The sequence below is a fragment of the Hippocampus guttulatus genome, chromosome 4 (assembly GCF_054856545.1).
Source record: "Hippocampus guttulatus isolate MCC_2025c chromosome 4, RoL_Hgut_1.0, whole genome shotgun sequence".
Taxonomy (NCBI): domain Eukaryota; kingdom Metazoa; phylum Chordata; class Actinopteri; order Syngnathiformes; family Syngnathidae; genus Hippocampus; species Hippocampus guttulatus.
Window position 1 is genome coordinate 2,106,903 of NC_141264.1, and position 20,363 is coordinate 2,127,265.

At 40.2% G+C, this 20,363-nt stretch overlaps 1 protein-coding gene across 1 annotated transcript; it reads right to left on the reverse strand.

Annotated features, from left to right (window-relative positions):
- Window positions 1–126: 126 nt before the first annotated feature.
- On the reverse strand, window positions 127–20,136 carry cdk10 (cyclin dependent kinase 10). The gene is made up of 15 exons (XM_086108618.1): window positions 19,952–20,136; window positions 16,752–18,124; window positions 16,538–16,634; window positions 13,633–13,705; window positions 13,475–13,546; window positions 13,202–13,304; window positions 11,821–11,902; window positions 10,024–10,091; window positions 7,659–7,711; window positions 5,339–5,408; window positions 4,554–4,613; window positions 4,309–4,432; window positions 3,231–3,370; window positions 1,240–1,292; window positions 127–1,143 (listed from the first exon to the last, which is right to left on the reverse strand). The coding sequence occupies exons 2-15, from the start codon at window positions 16,829–16,831 to the stop codon at window positions 1,049–1,051; spliced, it is 1,170 nt and encodes a 389-aa protein (XP_085964744.1). The 5' UTR covers window positions 16,832–18,124; window positions 19,952–20,136; the 3' UTR covers window positions 127–1,048.
- Window positions 20,137–20,363: the final 227 nt, after the last annotated feature.

Below are 20,363 nucleotides of genomic sequence, written 5' to 3' on the forward strand. Positions count from 1 at the left end.
GTTCAATACAACGGAATTGAAACAGGGGTTTAGAACATTCAGCTCGATTGGATATTTGGTCAAATGCCTATTGCTAATTTATACAAAGTGCATGTTAAAACACAATGAACATATTTTGTCGTAAGATTTCACCCCACACGCATTTGTTTTAATTGAACCAGTAGTCGTGTGTTGCTGTGCTGTTCGTGTGACAGAAGCATGTGCTCTGTTGTGTGCATGGGGAACCGGTTGGAAGAAATCCCACAATTTATGCATTACATGTGGTGTTGAAAAGAAATATTTCAGTTCCAATTAGACAAAGACCAAATCCGCAAATTTCAGAAACTGTTTCAGTCAAGTGCCGTAATTCCCAAGAAATGCTTGGGACTTTCCTGGAATATCCAAACAACTATCTGTGTACTTTTCAAGTCCCCTTCATACACATTGTACAGCTCAAACAAGTCTGTTGGAATACAATGTAAATTGCACATGTACAAGTACAGAGCAATGGAATTGACTTTACAGTCCAACCGGTCCAAGAGACATAAAATGACAATGGCCAACAGAGGAAGACAGAATGGAGAACCCTGACGAGTCTCCATGTACAGTGTCATTTAAAAAAAAAAAATTACAAAAAGAAAACCTGGGAGAATGAGGTGAGTGGACACAATTCCAAGCGTTGCGCCTACAAGGAGGGAGGGGCCACGGAATGGCATATTTATCTTCAGCTCAAAGCCTCAACGAAACTGTTAGCTCGCCGCATAGCCGTGATTAACCCTTACAGGTACAGCGGTTACGACAGTGGACAGCTTACCATGTTATCAGGTTACAGGGTGCATGAAAGGATTCAATGTTGCAAGAATGTGATTGCTCCTAATTGCGTCATTGAATGACAAGTTGTGTGTAGCAGAGTAAAGGAGAGGCCATAGTTGGAAGTGAGCAGAACATCCCCACTTCATTTTTGTTGAAGGCAAAACGTTTCAGTGTGGGTATTCTACGCAGCAATGTGAACAAAACGTGTGTGGAAAAAGACTGCTGGCATGCCGCTTGTTTCAGGTCTCGATCTTGGTTACACTTTGCTGCGTTTTGAGTGGCTCTCCGGCTGAGGAGCAGCACGTTTGTTGCGATGGTGAGGGAAGGTCGGCATCAGGTCGGGCTCACAAGCTGCACGGGACGGAGAGGGGAGAAAAGAAACGAGATAAGCATGAGAAGACGGGAACGACGCAAAGCTCTCATTTCATACAAGGACCATTTACTCACGTAGCGGTTTCTCCTTGAAGTAGGAACTCTCCAAACAATCTTTGGCAGTAGCTCTAGAAAAACACACCACGTCAGAGTCCAAACAGTATATTGACATAGTGGCTGTTGTCACATGGACACCAATGTCATATTAAGTTCCAAGACGTACAACAAGTCATTTTCATGAATGACTGGATTGGAACTTGAGGGTTGTTTTGCCTCGTGCTCGATGTAATCATGTGCTTGATGTGCTCATCGGTATATGGAGGCAGGGAGAAACTCTATGATTAACAGGCTTAGTAATGGGAACAATAAACTGGAAGCATTGTTGTGGTTGGGCCACGACAGCGGCGCCTACTGCCAGTGAAAGTGGAAAGAAACGTTGCTGTGTTTACCGTTGACCGCACCGGTGCCTTGAGATAGGAGTGCCTTCAGTTTTTCCAGACACTAATCATCACATTGACAAATTTTTTTCTGTGAGGTCGGATAGCCTTTACCCCGAGGGGGGAAGGCGCCGTGGCTCTTTCGGAAAAACATTGATTATAGTTTGAGCCGTCTGTGGCAGCTCACATGAGAGCAGGTCAGCGCAAGTGATTAGCGAGCTTGTAAGAGCGCGAGGGTTATGTCTGTGATCAGATTTTTTTAACAACGGAGCAAACCTCCTCATGGACTGGTGATTTTGTGATTTTTGACAGAGGGAGTCTAAAAGGTAACCAATACTTGTTACCCTGAGTAGAAATTTGGGGTGTCATACTTTAGTGGGGTCCTGGGGTGGGGGTTGTTTTGTTTTTTTGCCTACTTTGTACTTTTACTCCTAATATTTTTATGCAAATGTACCCCTTACACTTAGTCCATGAGCCAGTTGAAAATGGTTATTAAGCGACTGAATAAACACCACTGCGATTTTTGAGGAGCCTGACATTTCAGATATTAGAAAATATTTAGCGGATGTTGCATAGCCTAACATCCCGGCGGCTTCCATTTTTAAAGATGACCGTCGTTCCCTCCAAAGAAACTGGGAAAGACTCCTAAAAATGTAACTCATCATTGGAATGGATTAATACCTTTTATTTGGAATCATTTGGCTCAGAGTAACATACGAGCTCCTCTCATGTAAAAAAAAAAATGTAAAGTGTTTTCTACAAGTTGTTTCATTACACATACTTTAAAAAAAAGTATATTTTTGGGGGTGGGGCCAGGTTTTTTTTAATGGGGGGGGGCGTGTTTTTGTGAAACATTCTTGAAAAAGCTTGACCAAAAATCTACTTTGGAGTAAAAGAATCATCATCATCTATTGTACCATTGGTTTGCAAGTTGAAATAAGAATCCGCCAACAAGTGAAAGAAGCAGCAGTAGACAGGGGAATCAGTAACAAATTGACAAAACGTACATCTGAACGCGCAGCGAATGGGCAGCCAGCTTCCCACAATGAAACTATTTTGACAAGAGGAGTTCCTACATGCTGGAAATTGAAGGGTCTTGAAGGGTTCGAGCAGATTTGGAAAAAAAATGTGCAAACCTTGTTGTAAATGGATACTTTGAAGAAAAATAACGGAGTAAAATTTTGAAACATGGTGGGCAGACTTCATGATGAACTGTATAAAACCCCTCCGCCAAATACATTTGATAGGCTCCAGCAACCCCCCCGCCCCCGCAGTGAGGATAAAGCGGTTCAGTAAATGAATGAATGAATTATTTACAGATATGGAATAATACAATGTGTATGCAAGGACTTGAATAACATTATTGTATACACGAGGTCATCAAATCGGTGTCAGTTCTGTCAGGTGGGTTGCCTGCAGGGATTTTTGAAGTCCATCAGGTGTCAGTATTTAGTGACACAGTATCAACACAGTGTGTCATTGTGCCAACACGCTTCACTCCTCCTAGATATTTTATCCAATTGTCTTGTGCATTGCACGGTACCGGCGTTAACATGTTTTTCCTTAGCATTCATAGAACATGGTTATGTGTGTGTGTGTGTGTGTGTGTGGGTGGGTGTGGGTGCATACCTGCGCTGTGGATTGTACATGAAGAGCAGGTTGAGCAACCTGTGTCCAGCTTCAGACAACCAAGTGAATTTATTCTTGAGGTTATTGTAAGGCTGCTTCCTCAGACTATACTGCCCAATGAGAGGCAGATCAGAAAACCCCTGTGTAAGACACAAATGCTTGAGTTTAAAATTAACGTAACGTAACATCGCAGTCAAAAAAAAAAAAAGCAACATATTTGCAACAAAAAACATTTGCATGGAAATTTATCAATAGAACAAGAACAATCGCTAATGCCACATCCTCAAATAGCAGTCTGAGGCCATTAATTTGGCAAGACAACATTTGTTCTAATTCGTGAGTAAGGATAGAGCTGGACAGTGGGAATGTGTTTCATTAATTCCTAATTTTTAACATATTAACTTATTTTCCACACAAAAAGGTGCACTGGATTATGAGGCACCTTCAATGAATGGCCTATTTTGTAATGTTTTTCATATATTGGACGCACCGCATTATAAGACACAATCTATAATGCATCCACTAGATGGAGCTACACTCAAAGGAATGTGAACAGAACACGACACAACATTACGCCCTGATTTATAGAGTGACGATCAGATGTCAGTAAAACCTATTTAATAAAGCAGTTATTAGTAACACAGTTCCCTTAACCAACAGCAAGTTATAACATTGACTCGTTAACGTTGAACTCTCTTGCCGCTGCTCTATTTCCGTGTTCAACTGCGTAACCCGATCGCCTTAAGTTTGAACTCTGTGTTGTAAGCATGTCTCTAGCAAGGAGCCATTGTGGGGTTGACATATTACCGTACTGACGCACAAGGCGCATCGAATTTTAAGGCACGCTGTGAGCTTTTAAGAAAATGGAAGGCCTTTAGGTGTGCCTTTTAGTGCGGAAAATACGGCATCTACCTAAACATAACAAATGAAGCAAACAAGTGGAAGCACTGACGGGTTGGTTTGGCACAAAATAGAATCACAGTTAATTTGACTCTTGCAGTGCTTGGCAACCTTTCTCCCAACAGAGACACAGTGGCTTACAATCATTTATCATCATTACAGAAATTCATGCTCTCACCGGCCAAATGGTTTCATTTGGCGTCCCCAATAACTGAACTATCAAATCAAGCTGTTGGATTTCCGATGTTCCAGGCAGAAGAGGTTTGTGTGCCAGCAACTCAGCCAGGATACAACCTACAGCCCTGTGGCGCAATAATAAGGGCAAATTATATTCTGTTAAATTGCACTATTATTATTATTTCGATGTATCACGGAAGACAATCTGCCTCCAATGAAGTAGTATCAACGTGGATTGAGTCTCACCACATATCTAGAGCTGTGGTCTGGGTTTTGCTTCCAAGGAGGAGCTCTGGAGCTCTATACCTGGGGAAGGACAAATAAGCATGAGCAAAGGGGACGGTTTAGTGGGTCACGGAGAGCTAATGAGCGAGAACTAGTGAGGAAGATTAAAAGACATAATGAACTCCATCCGCTGTCCTTGTTCTCCATAATTATTGCCACCCCTAGTTAAGATGTATTAAAAGCCTTAAAATACATCTTTATTTAAGTCAAGATGGCGCCCGAGTAGGCAGCCGTCGGCAAGTGCTCTCATGAGCCTTGCTTTTTTTTGTTGTTTTTTGGTTTGTTTTGTCACTTTGTGTTTGTTGTTTGTCGTGTGGACCTGTTGGTCCTTCAATTGGAGACCGCTTTGCACATCCGATTGTGCATGCGTCCGTGTGTTACAACCCCCTCACACACCCCCACATCCCAAGAGTGACAAAGGTTCTGTTAAAATATTTGTAAACGCTAATTATAATTCGTTCAATGAACCGATCTCTACCGTGATTCAGAGGGATTGTCCCACACTGATTTATTACGTCCACGAAAAACCTCCGTGGAGCACCACATTTTTCCAGCCTGTGCCTCAATCAGGTTAAATCAAATTGAATTACACTACAAGTTCGCACCACAAGTTATACCCTCTTTTGCCGAGTCTTAAAATTTAGTCTACGTATTGTAATTTGCTGACTTCCCAAGAAAATGATGATGTATGTATTTTATTTTATTTACGGATTCCAGTGTTAGTTATTCACCCAGAAGATACTCACCACAGTGTAACCACCCTGGGCGTCATGGGTTGTTGGGGGACACCATACCTGCGAGCCAATCCAAAATCAGCTGAGGACAAAGGGAGAGAAATTACAAATGACAACTTTTTGGCTTCAAGACACACTAAAAGAAATCAAGAAAGTAAAATGTGGTAATTAGTCAGAGTTATATTTTGAGACCAAGCGGGGGGAGAATGGAATATCGCCGAAATGAAATGGGATTTACATACAGAAAAGTTTAGCAAAAGTCATTATGAAAGTCATATAAGAAAACCTTTATTAGTTTTGCAATGGAGAAATTCCCAATTCACAGCAGCAAAGTTATAAAAGGAAGAAGTAGAACAACGAAATATAGGAGCTGCTGGAAAGGCAGCCACTCTCGCGGCGCCATTTTGAAGTGAAAATAACACAACACAACACATAGGACACAGACAGTCGTGCATCTTCACCAATTTTCTGCATACACTTTGTTGTCTGAAGCAGTTATAGATGAAAGAGGAGAGGATCAAAGTGTCCTTTCACCAGTGGATCAGAGACGTCATGCTGAAAATGTGCACACGTCTGCTACAAGCTAAGTTTTTGAAAGCAAACACGAAGCTGTAACGTCCATTGACGAAAAGAGATGAGTTCACTTCTCCTGTCCCACGTAATCCGCTTCAAACTCCAAGCCGCGACTCCCAGTTCCAAATCCGCATCGGCGCTCCGCGCTAACGCTCATTTCTTCTCATCGTCGGCTCCTCTAGCCTTACATCCATCCAGCCGCAGACCGTTCAACAGCACCGATCTCTCCGCTCAACAAAGCGGGGCTGTGAAAAATGCTGCCCATTACAGGCGCAAGACACAAACGCCCCGGGACTGTCCAGCAACGACAGTCAAATGGCACCGACATTCCTCCCAGCCAAAAACAGTGCCGATTCGCAAATCTGCATTAGGGAAGGTGATGATACGGGAACTTTTGTTCGGTGCCCTTCCAATGAGATTTTGTGAAGATGACTAACTCAGTAAAACATGCAAATTCCCCACAGTCGTTCATATGGGGCTGCAGGTAATGGCACTGCGGAGATTGTTGACATTACAGTCCATTTTCAATAAATGCTTAGATTGACATTTTGTTATCCGATCAATTCAAAGAACGTTTGAGGATGAGGAAATCATTTTTCATGATGAGGCTTTTTCCTGGCTCAAATTGAGGCATAGGTGGTACCATCCAGACCATGCGCCACTACGTGCGTGTGTTCTGTAAGTTCAACGAAATCACTTTCTTTAACTGGAAACATACTTTCAGTTACGAGTTACAATTAGAATATGACTATCACGTAAAAGCATTTGTTTATTAAAAACTTGCATAGTAGAATGTCGGACCCATAGCTTGTGTGGTGGGGCCACCTTTGTTTGAGAGAGATTATTTTGAAGCAGCCTTCAAGCGCTCTGTGGTCCATGTCCACCTGTGCTGCAACTATCTATCTAAATATATTATTAGTGTTTTTGTAACTTTGTTAGATGAGTTTTTTTGGTACTACCCTATCTTTAAAATAGTCCTTCTTCTCTTCTGATTCTTTGTGAAAATATGGCATATTCATATGCTGCATTGTATTATATTATTCCATTGGGGGTGGAGGGGTTGTGAAATGATTTGATATGCATATCACTGACATAAAGTATTGGGGATTGACACAAGGGATCCTTCAGTGCCTTTATCCAAATGCTTGCCAACATTTTTTTTGGCATGATTCCGCTTATGGGTATTTCTGTTTACTCTTTAACTACATCAAAACAGTACAAGAGGTTTTTGACATGGCTGTATGCATACCTACAAATATTTTCTGAATGTGTGTCATTTGAGCAGTGGCTTAGGGCAAAGTTCATAAACTATGTTAAATAATACAGTAATCCCTCATTTATCTCGGTGACTGGGGACCAAAACCACCCGCGATAAACGAAAATCCGCGAAGTAGCGTCCAATTAACAAACAGGTAAAAAATATATTTTTTTTTTTTAAGTCCGCAAACGGTCCGCGAGAAGCTGCAAAACAACACCGAGTCACATAGAGCAACATATACAGTACTGTACTCCATGTATATGTCAAAAACATTTATTTTTTTTAAATCCGCGATGCACTGAACCCACGATAAACGAACCCCGAAGTAGCGAGGGATCACTGTACATTAAAAGACATTTTGCTTGTCTTGACAATTTGATTTTTGTTATTTGGAAAAGCCTTCTAAGGAGAATTTTTTTTTTTTTTTTTTTTTTTTAATCAGGCAGGTCCTCGAATGGTGCCATTGGGCTGATTGTGAGTGATGGAAGTATGCTGATTTACCTATTTTAACACATCCTTTGTCTGTCATGAGCAGGTTAGACACCTTTAGGTCCCTGAAAATAAAACAGAGTGGGTCAATATGTAAATTTCATTGCCACAGACTTAACTACCCAGAAACACTTTGCTCGATCCAAGCAGAGAAAGATGTGTGGATACCTCAACCGCCAGCTCCTGGAACTCTACCTGACTATTAAATCTTGATCAACAAGTGAACAACTCAAATGGAATGTCTCAGTTTGAGTGCGTATTTGATATTACTTTTTATGGTATATTGAATTATTTTTCCTCAAGGCTTACAAATGGATAATGACAGAAAATGCAGTTGCTGAACATTGGATATTATTCCATATTACTGATTGAATATGACCCACAACAGCCAGATGTGAAAAAATGATGTTATACAAATAACACATACTGGAACCTTATAAACATACATACTGCAGCTACTGAATATGGAAAATGACTCGCCGTTAAAAGTCTTTGAATACTACCTTGTCAAAGTTCTGATGGTGGTGGCAAGAAAAAAAGGGTAGAACAAAGCAAGCTAGCTTAAGACTGAAGCTCAATCATGCAACAATGGTTGTCAATCCTGGATGAAAAACTGAAAATAGCTCACGTTCAGGGAAAGGTGTTTATTGATAATACACAATCTGACACCAATATAGGCTCCTTCTTTGCTATTTGTTATTTTTGCACTCCTCTGAAGAGAATGTTATATTGTTGTGAAAGATGGTGGGATAAATAAAGATTGTTTAAAAAAAAAAGTCTTTAAATTCTATTGTAAACGATTTTTGGAGAGACGAAGATAATGAGACAAAAGAAAATGACGCGAAAGCTAAGTCACGGAAATGCTTGGCTTCACTTTGACTACAGTAGGAGACGGACGAGGACGTGTTGACTGTGTCGAAAAATACCAGCTGCGGATAGCACGAAGCCAAATAAATCAAGGCGATGCTTGAAGACATTACACCTCAAGCACGCCGATAAGCCGCTGGGAAAAGTTGTGCACTGCAAAACGTGCTCATCGTAGCCCTCAATGCTGACTTCCTCATTTTGATATATCCATCCATCCATTTTCTGATCCGCTTTATCCTCACAAAGGTCGCGGGGGGTGCTGGAGCCTATCCCAGCTGTCTTCTCTCTGCACTTTGAGGTCGACGCGCTAACCACCGGACCACCGAGCTGCCTCATTTTGATGTAAAAATAAAATAAAATAAATCAGCACCAATCGTTTTATTCATTTTTGTTTAGCAGACTAAAGTGTTTTATCTATTGTGCTCCCGAATTCATGTTGCGTGTTCTCCCTGTTCCTGCACGCCCACACTGACACCTAGGGACAATTTAGAGTGTTCAATCCGCCTGCCATGCATGTTTTTGGAATGTGGGAGGAAACCAGAGCACCCGGAGAAAACCCAGGCAGGCCCGGGGAGAACATGCAAACTCCACACAAACTCCACACAGGGAGGCCGGAGATGGAATTGAACCTGGGACTGTGCAGTCGACGTGCTAGCCACTGGACTACCGGGCCGCCCCAAGTTCATGTTGCTGAACTGAATTTGAATTTGTGATTATTTATTGATTTCACTTTAGTTTTCAGAATGAAATGGTGCAATAAGTTAACAGTTTAAACAAGGATTTTTTTTTCAGGCAAATTGATGCACTTAAAATCTTTTCTGTTACACTGCAGGGGTGTCAAACTCATTTTTGTCGCGGGCCTGATTTTAGTAACAGTTTCCCTTGGAGGGCCGTTATGATTGAAACCATATAAAGAAGTCAAGAATAACAGTCTATTCAACTATTGTTTAAGTTACTGTAATGAGGGGGTTGGTATCTAGAAAATGCTGACAGTATCACTCTCTTTTTTTACAAATGATCATTTGAAATTTGGTAAAGATTTCAGCGAGCATCTTGAAAGTTGACATCTTTGATTTGCTTTCGCGGGCCACATAGAATGATGTGGTGGGCCAGATCTGGCCCCCGGGACTTGAGTTTGCCACATGTATGTTACAGACTAAAAAACATTAATATTTCTTTTCATCTTAATTTAATGTTAATAAGGATACAATGTAATGCAGAGATGTACTCATGAATTTTAGAGACAAATTATAGTAGCGGCAGAGAATGTGTGTGTGTGTGTGTGTACAGCTTCAAGCTCTTGGTCAAAATCACATACATTGTCGCAGATTACTTTCACTGGAAGATTTGCTCTCTGTTAAACCAGCGTTGCTTCAATAGGGATTGTGTTTGTTTGTAAGCGTACAAAGAGAGAAACATCCAAGTCTCTCTGACTTGAAGTTTAAGTAAGATAAAATTAGCTTTTGTTTTTTCTTTTTTGAAGAGGCAAAGTAAAACTATTGACATTCACCTGTGAATGATAAAATTGTGGTGGAGATAGCGCAAGCCTCTCAGCAATTGCAGTGTAATACATTTCACCTGAAAAAAAAATGAAAGGAAAAGAATCACAACGTTGCCGAATGCAATGTATCAACACACATCTCTGTACTAATTGGACAATTTCTTTGAGAATTGCCATTAATCAAATAACATTTTTGACTTTTTAAAACCATTATGAACTTTAATGTAAGACATACAGTATATCATGATTCACAACATTAATAACAGAAAGCCTGCTGCCAGAAAATGCATTCAAATTGAATGCCATATTCAAGTAAATTTTTTCACCTTTGAGCCATTGAGCTTGAAAGTAATTAGGGATCGGAAGATTATTATCGATACAGAAAGGCGCAACAGGATGGCCAAGGAATCAATGCATTTTGGGATTCAATGTTTTTAACATCTCCGAATCACTCCAGTCCAACCTGGTGTGAAAACGAGGCCGAGCAGGGCTGTGACATCACTGTCATCTGATTGGCCAACAGATGTAGGCATTCCTCAAAAGATGCGGCAAGAAACACCACTGCACACACCCATTTCACGAGCCAGACAGACTCCAAAAAAATACACCGCCGCCATACTACACGTTTGTGTTTTACAACAATACTTAACTATATTTTCAATTTCAAGCTCAAGGTGAACTTGAGTTCAACCATCATGCACTGTGAATGTGAACAGGTTAAAAATGAAAGAGCAGAAGCAACGCTTATGAAATTCAGGCCTCCTACAATTCCACTATACAGTTCATTTAAAATAATTGTATTTGTTCATAATTAAATGAATAGACAGTTGAATTTCTAGTGAGGTGGATACAAATTTTATGAAAGCCTCATTCAGATGCATATGGAAGGTCACGTTAATATAATCCAAAATATCGCAAATTTTGTTCTATTTTCAGACGAGGATTATATTTGTATCCGTGTGCATATGAATTTTGGTGCCATTTTAAAATAGTAATTTAAAAGTAATTTAAACTTGAGTAACAATTACTCTACACAGTTGATTAATTGACAAAATAATTGACAATTGATTCAATCAATCAAAATAATTTACCTAATATTGTTTATTGTAATTAAGATTGATTCATTGCTTATGTTTGTTCAAATAGTCATTAGGAAAGAGCCTCCCAAAAAATTGCATGTTAAATCGCAATAGCAATATTGAGGAGGAAAAATATTGCAATTCCCGGTAATTATTTTCCAAAAGTGTCCATCCCTAATTTGTTTGACTATTTCTATTTTGTAGTAAACACTCTTCTCTTCTACGGTCTCATGACAACCTGAATCAGACTGACGCTCTCGACCAGAAGACGTTCCCTTTGCTTCTTGGGCTCGTATAGTCCTATAATAGTCCATTCAAATATGCTGTGAGAGCATTTCATTTGAGATAGACTAAAATAAGAAAATGAAGACACGTTAGAACACCCCACTAAGCGAATTCAAGAGTTTTTAAGGCCGCCAATTTAGATTTTTGGATTGAGGAGACAGCAGAAACCTTGATCAAAGCATTCTATCATAACGTTTCCAGTAGTTTGATGAAAAAAAAAAAAAGAATTGTTTACATACCTCAAATTTCACGTCATTAAAAAATAAGGTTAACTCTTTTGGGTACTTCAAGTTGAATTGCACAGACATTTGTTTAATTCACAAAGTATAGCAAGACTCAATAAAGCTGTACAAGCTAACCTGAGCCACGTCATTTCGGTCATTGTTGAATTAGTCCTTTCTTTCAAATCACAAATCAAGTTTGACATGAGGTTCTGCCTTACCTGCGCTTCAGAGAATGGTGTCTGAATGTTTTCCAGAAGACTGGCCAGGTCCTGCTCGCAGTAGCTCATCACAAGGAACAGACTAAACATGAAACCCAAAAAGGACATTTTCAAGAAGGGGTGCTACATGGTATGATTTGGGGGGCGGGGGGATGTCTTAACTTGACAATTGATGCATTTTATTTTTTTACCTTGACTTAAATTGGTGCCCCTAACCAGTGTACAGATTTGAATAACACACTACCCACACTCACAGCTGAGGTTCGGTGAATTTATTGCCTGGTATACCAGCGTGTCAGTAATGGAGTGTGTTTCATTCAAATACCGGTACATTTACGTGTTTGGTTAACATGCAGATTAAGATGCCGTGTGATGCTCGTAAAAGTATTTCATAACAATAAATTACTGTGGAATAATGAAGTCCAACGTCTCTATTGAAGTTTTGCGTTCAGAATTTGACCATAATTTGACAGGGAATTTTGAATCTGAAGTAAAAAAAAAACTTAACAGCGAGACAATCAAGATGGAATTTCACTGGAATGCTACTCAACAAGCAACAAAGAATTTACTACATATTTTGCTTTTTCTATGGCATTTTATGGATTCCTTTTGGTTTTCTTTTTGGGATACTTTTTCCAAATGGTGACCAGCCTCAACAACATCATAACAATAAACACCAGTTGTTATAGTGCCTCTCCAAAGTTTTGAAACAGCAAGGTCTTAGCCCTTGGATTTTGTTATATCCTGAAGACGTTTGGGACGGCACGGTGGTCGACAGTTTCACACGCCGGCCTCACAGTGCAGAGGTCAAGGTTTCGATTTCTGATCTTCCGGCATGGAGTTTGCGTGTTCTCCCTGTTCCTGCGTGGGTTTTCTCCAGGTACTCCGGTTTCCTCCCACATTCCAAAAACCATGCATGGCAGGTTAATGGAGCTAACCAACAGTGTCAATACAGTTTGTGTAATGTGTCAATTCACTCCTCAAGGTATCATCAACTCATCACTACCAATTAGGTCGGGTTTTGAGGAAGACCCACCTCTCTGAAGGCGTTTTCCGACAGCGTTTCATCTTTTTAAATGGACTTTTACATTCTTCTAAATAACAATGTATAACACCATATTGTTTAAATTGTTGCCCACTCGGCATCCATTGCAGCCTGTGGTAATCCTGGAAGGGGCATTCTCCCATCTGCGGCCCCTTCTCAAGGTTTCTCATTTTTCCCCATACGTTTTTACTTGCCCTCCTGGGGGTTAAGCTCAAGAGACATCTTTGATATTTGTTAACTGTGGGCATGTTAAGTCCTTCGAGACATTTTGTGATGAAAGGTTATATCAATAAATTTGACATAACATACTCCACTTGTTAGCTTTACAATGCTAACCTTTCAAGATGGCTGCCCACAACAACCTCCTTCAGCTCCACTATGTTGGGATGTCGGAGCCTCAGCAACAGTGTGATCTCTCTGAGGCTGCTGATAGGAATCCCTGACACACGCGCGCGCGCGCACACACACACACACACACGCAAACAAACAAAAAGGCCCTATCAGTGTTAGCACATACAAATGTGAACATTCTCCAAATTATAAACAATTTGAAAATAGTTTTGAGTTGAAAAAAAGAAATGACAAAGACACCACTGACTCTGGATTTACCATCTTTTTCTTTATCCATCCGAACCTTCTTCAGTGCTACAATTTCATCAGATTTGGTGTCACGAGCACGGTCTGTAGGAAAAATGGTAGCAAGTCATTTTACAGCGGGGCTTCAAATTAGAACTGCATCTTCTCTCTCAGATATGGAAATGACTTACAAACAATGCCATAGGTTCCTTCCCCTATTCGGTTGAGCTTTTCAAAGCCTCGAACACTTCTGCACATCCCAAACTAGGGTGGGCAGAGGAAAGTTACTGTTTTGAAACCAAAGGGCCATTAACAGGCTCAGAAAACAATGGCATACATTGAAATTTTAAACAGACAAACAAACAAACAATTTGAAGCAATTTAAATCAAGACTACCAATAGATCAGCAATAACGACTTTGTAACTTGAAAACGATCCTTGCCTATTGGTAAATGTGGGCATAGCAATTTTTTTTAACTGTAAAACCAAGATATTTTCGACTGTCAACAATAAAAACATCCATTGATCTATCATCTGAACGTCTTATCTTCTCAAGGGTGGAGGGCGTGCTGGAGCATATCTCATCTGATTCTGGTAATAGATATAGTTTATTAAATAGATATAGTCTATTAAAAGTTTTTAATAGATATAATAGAGCACAATCAAAACTGGTTGCCAGCCACTCACAGGGCACACGTAGACAAACAACCAGTCACACTCACAATCACACCTCAGAACAATTTACAGTGACCAATTAGTTTTTATTTTGCCGTGACGGGTAACTCTCCTGCCTGTGTTATTTTGCCATAATTGGCTCTGATTGGTCAATCAACTGAGCAAGGAATTCAGGGGCTTGCTGTGAATGAGTTATTTTTGCATGATGTGTAGGTTGCCATATTAGGGCCATACTGGCTTCCACATTAACTGGCTCTCGTTTCCAGATGTGGCTGTTAGGACAATGCATTTCATGTGCATCAGTTTGCATTTCCTAATGATAACTTTACCTTCACTTAGTTCGTCCATTTTGTTTTATAGGTTAAGAACTTTGAACTCATGAACACTAAGCTCATTTTTGAAATTAATTTGACCTCTTTTCATTATTACCCTCCTACTCATCCTTACCCTAAACATAACCACTTTTTTTTGTGTGCAGCCCTAATCATTTTGCCAATTATTTTTGTTTCACAAGCTACAGTACATCGAAATTGTTCAACTGCATGTCTGTTCAATTCTTCAATTAATACGCGAAACAAAATGGCTCATTTACAGCTCACCAGTGGCTGCAGGAAAGTGGAAACTAATTAAATAATAATAATAATAATAATGATAATGGATGGATGGGTAGATGGAAAATAATTTAAAAAAAGGTACTGAACACAACAGTATTTGAACCCGTGACGCGAAAGAATAAAGCAACACCTTTGGGACGATCACTCTATCTACACAGTACCTCACGAGTTGGCACACAATAAGGGGTGCAGAATTTGCACATGTAGGTCAGTGCGGTCAGACCAGCCGCCTCCACTCACAAAGTTGAAATCAAGCCAGCCACCACAACGATTGTTAATATTGTGCATTACGGTAATATGTCGCCCGCAAGCGTCGTTGGCCACTTTCAAAATAAAAGCTTTCCAACTAATGCATTCACGTCAGCGGTTTGGATTTAATACAATGTTATGAAATAACTTCTCAGCGGTCAGGCAACAATGAGTTCACCCAGGGAGAATGAAAAATGTCTCAAAATAGCACAAAGAAACGTTCTTTAGTTGAGATAGAAACATAAGTTAATGTTAAAGCTACATCAATACAATACACCCTGATTTATATAGCGCTTTCACAAATGACTAAAATATGTTATGTGTTGTGTTTATGATCTTACTTTATATAAACTGTTTTGCTAAGCGCTTTGTTACAGCTGCAGCTCTTGTGAAAGCGCTATATAAATCAGGATGTATTGTATTGTAAAATTACACCTGGTTTAAAAAAACGAAATGTTGCATCAGATCCTAATTAAAGTATTATGGCTAGATACCTGGGGTGGCTTAGTGTGCCCCAGACCTGGTCTGATTGTGCAAAAAAGATTTTTTAAAAAAATGCAGGTATAAAGGTCAAAATGTCAAGATTCCAAAGGCTTTTTATTTTGAAATGCAAGATCAGATCTTAATGAAAGTGATATGGTTGGATACTTGGAATGTCCTATTGTTCCCTAGACCTGTTCTTGTTGCGGGATAACGCAACTGAATTTTTTATATATTTTTTAAAATTCAGGTGTATAGTTCAAAATGTCAGATTTCAGAGGCCTTTTATTTTTAATTGCAGCATCATATGCTAATGAGTACAGTACTGTGGTTGGATACCTGGGGTGACCTGGCGTTCCCTCGACCTGTTTGGTTCCGAAATAACAAATTTATTTTTAATTTCATTTTTTTAATCAGGTTTAATTTTAGTCATTCATACAGTGAACTTTTGTTTCGATCTCAACTTCAGAACCCTTCTTGGTGCTATTCTGAGACAGTTTTCATTCTCCCTGGGTGAACTCACTGTTGCCCGACCGTGGAGACATTATTTAATAAATTACCGGTGTATAAAATCCAAACCACCGACGTGCATTCATTAGTTGGACAGTTCTTATATTTGAAGTGGCCAATGTCGGCTCGCCGACGGCAGATTACCGTAATGCACAGTATTAACAATAGCTGTGGCGGCTATCTTGACTTCAACTTTGCGAGCGGAAGCTGTCCCGAACACAGTTTGGATAGGCTCCATCACGCCCGCGCTCCTTATGATGATAGGCGCATCAGAAAACGGATGGATGAACGGATGGAGTGGAGGTTGGCCTGTCTGGCCTGACCGCTGTTGTAGTTCTCGAGGGATTCAAGGAAATCGCTGGGGGGCGAGATGCCGCTCACTGTAAAATAACCACTGCGTAAAAACATTTACAACGGTAACACGGCACGGAGTTTTCAGTACAGCAAAAGGGACTACGAACAATATACTTACTATTTTCAGAGTACATATGTAAATAACTGCCACTCAAGATTAAGTGAAATATCACTTTTATTTGGATAGTCCTAGCGTTTGATAGTCCGTACTTACTCTATCATTTTTGGGCACTGTGAAAGCTTTGTTCTTCAGCGATTTGAGCCGTATGGGCCCCAGTTCTTCCTCTCCGGAGACGTCCATCCGACAGTGACTAGGCATAATAACAGGGAGCTTCAACGCTTGCGTCGCCTAAGAGTGGGCGTGGAAAATGAAGTCTTGTTTCGAGGCGCGTGTCAGTGACGTTGTGTCACGTGACCAGGAGACTGACATCTCGTTTGAGGCTTTTTGTGCCGAGCGGGAAAGGTCACGTGACCAGGTACAACGAGTACTGTAATTGCTTTCGCTCATTCCGTGTCACAAGCGGTGTGAATCTGGCGCCCAGGCGTAGTGACTCCCAGTTGACGTGTTCACCAAGAGAGGGAGAGAGAGATTGTGAGGAGTATTTGCGAGTTATTAATCTTGAGTTAGCTATTAAATTCAGTTAATTTGTTATTCAAGTAGTTATCCAGTCATTCATTTATAAATCCAAAGACAGAAAATTATTTCATCGTCATTCACACAGTTCAGTTGTCCATAGAGAAATACTGTAGTTGAGATTCAGTCATTCAGTTTAGTTGCAGTGCAGTGTGTACACAGTATTAGGATTAGTTCAGTCAGACGTGGTCGGAATTTGGAGGGATGCGACATTACAAGCTTTCACATCAAATACAAAATACAATACTGCACACTGTGCAGCAGGAGTCCTTAAAGAGCCAGTATGACATAATATCCACCATCACCTTGTTTGATCCATTTTGCTTTGGAGGTCCAAAGCAGGTAAATTCAGTGCTCGGTGGACGTTTGCAGTGGATGTCCATCCATCCATCCATTTTCCGAACCGCTTGATCCTCACGAGGGTCGCGGGGGGTGCTGGAGCCTATCCCAGCCGTCTCCGGGCAGTAGGCGGGGGACACCCTGAATCGGCTGCCAGCCAATCGCAGGGCACACAGAGACGAACAACCATCCACGCCCACATTCACACCTAGGGACAATTTTAGAGTGTTCAATCAGCCTGCCATGCATGTTTTTGGAATGTGGGAGGAAACCGGAGTACCCGGAGAAAACCCACGCAGGCCCGGGGAGAACATGCAAACTCCACACAGGGAGGCCGGAGCTGGAATTGAACCTCTGCGCTGTGAAGTCGACGTGCTAACCACTGGACTACCGGGCCGCCACAGTGGATGTCATTGGATTTCATTCATAAATATGACACCAGCATGGAACAATCCCGCTGAAGCACTGTAGAAATCAATTTGATGAACAAATTATAATCATTATCACCTTAAAAATATTTTAATGTCACCCCAGTCGGATTGGGGGGGGTCGCACATGGAAGCACGGTAATGGGTGATACGAACCACAACACCATCACTGACACCAGTGGTAAGCCTTTTCATCACTTTCGCTTCATGAATTTTTTGCCAACAACAATGGGTGCTGAGGTGGGCCTTCGTTCTTTGACAGCATCAGCTATAGTGATGTTAGATGAGGAGGCATAGATGTCATCTTGTGATGGAGCAGTGATGAGAATGGCAGGTGGATGTGACACAGAGTCAAAATCTGAGGACTCACTTTGGGACTTGGAGGAGGATGAGGGCATCTCTGAAACAAAGAGGCATACATTTTACATCAAACGAAAGGAAAATGCAACATTTTGCAGAATAAAGTTATTGATCTAACTTTATTTGATTACCAAAAATCAATGTCTATCTTTATAATTTCAATATCATCATATTACTATGGCAGGCTGATTAAACACTCTAAATTGTCCCTAGGTGTGAATGTGAGTGGATGGTTGTTCGTCTCTGTGTGCCCTGCGATTGGCTGGCAACCGATTCAGGGTGTCCCCCGCCTACTGCCCGAAGACAGGTGGGGTAGGCTCCAGCACCCCTCGCAACCCTCGTGAGGATCAAGCGATTCGGAAAATGAATGAATGAATAATATCTATCACTGGAGTTGGGCTAAAACATCAGACATCAAAACTTGATAAAATTTTATATTTTTTAACAAAGCTTTGCAATTGGACAATATACACAGATGCTATTTTTACATATCATATGAAACCAACCTAAAGTGTGGAAAATGGCTTGCTCTCTTTGTTGCAATGTTTATGTTAAACAAAGATGCCTTTTTGGTCTCATGAAAAGTGATTATTTTCGATGTACAAAGATTCTTTTTGGCACCAATGATATGCAGGGTATTTCATAAATCTATGTCACTTGACAAAAACTCCTATCCTAGGAATCAGCAAGGTAGCAAGCCCATTTCGCTGGAAAGGTAAGTTTTCTGCTGCGATGATCTTCTCAGGCAATTGTTACATCACAAATCAATGTTTTTAATGTTTGTGTAAAACCCGAATGGCACTGATTTCTTTGCTTTTTCCTGATAATTCTCTGGAAATGAGAAGGACTTGTGTCTTGATGACAATGAGTCATGCAGACATATTCAACTCAGATTTCAGAAAGACATTTCAAAGCATTTGGCAAAAAATGGAATACTGTTTCAATGCATGCCATGTAAACCAAGCGCTTGATGTTGAACATTTGTGAAAAAATTTATAAAACAGAAATATATTGGATTTTTGTGTTCCAAATCTGAGATCAATTGCATTCGGGAAATAGAACTTGTGTTTTTATATCTTCAATACAGTATTAGGTAGTCACACAGACTTAAGAGAAACCTGTATTATTTCTTTTATGTCGAGATTGGCTACATAATTGAGATCCTCTCACTGTCCATAACGTTACAATGGACTGACATGCAAGTAAGGTGAAGTGCATTTCCTAATACTGTGTATGTGTGCACGCGCGTGTGTGTGTGTGTGTGTGTGTGTTGCCATTCATATCTTATGAAGAGCAGCAGCAACTTTCAAATAGGATTGTACTAATTTCTTAAGCGAGTTAGCTGTGCCATATTACACAGTATTAATACGTTGTAGACTAACAATAATGAATGTAATGATGAACAAATGTATTTATTTTCAATATGAACATGTGTTGAAAATGAATTAACATCATACTAAACAATTTAAAAATATATATTTTTAATTACATTTATTTTGCTGAAAAAAAAACCCTAAAAGGAAAAAAATTCACCTCATACAGTATATAGAACCAAGTCATCACACACATTTAGGCATACAGTATAAGGAATGTGTCAGAGTGAAAGGGGCTAGCAAACAGTGTTGTTAAGATGCACAATTCACTTATACTGAGTATAATGGTTGGTACAATGTAGGTTGTATAATAAATGGAATTCAAGCTGCAGTTATAAGTATCAAATATTTCATAATTGATTACTGCAAATATTGACTCTTTGACAATACTGTATTGCAAAATCAATACATTAAATGACTATGTAGAAGGTCAAACTAAAAGAAAGGAAACATATTTTTAATGTAACAGTCAATGGGTAATACTTTTTTCTAACCTGACTTTTCCTCCTGGCTTGGTCCAGACCCCATGCAGTTTCAGTTAGCAAGTGTGTGGTCCATAAATGCCCTCATTTTCATATCAACCGAAACTAAATCACATTTATAGTTGAGTCAAAGCTGCATTAAAGAGCAAATTGGACTGTTCATGCTCGACTACATCTTCCTGTCAGTCACTGCCTGTCTCACGAACACTAATCCGGTGTTCTACGAATTAGTAAGAGTGACTTGACACATTGTAATAACTGTTAAAGATGGCCGATGACTGCCATTCATAAACAGGGGCGAGCAGAGACCTTTGGATGGGCATGTGCTTAAAAATGAAAAATCTCATGATTCTGTCTTGTTTGTTTTGGGGGGTTTTCCAGTCTCCAGCTGGAGAGTCGGCGTTCCCTCATGAGCCATACCTGT

Coding starts and splice junctions, on each gene's coding strand:
- cdk10 (XM_086108618.1), bottom strand. CDS start 16,831: ATGAGCGAAAGCAATTACAGTACTCGTTGTACCTGGTCACGTGACCTT. Junction 13,706..16,537: donor CAGTGCCCAAAAATGATAGA/GTAAGTACGGAC, acceptor TGCCCACCCTAG/TTTGGGATGTGCAGAAGTGT. Junction 11,903..13,201: donor GTGGGCAGCCATCTTGAAAG/GTTAGCATTGTA, acceptor TTTCATGTTTAG/TCTGTTCCTTGTGATGAGCT.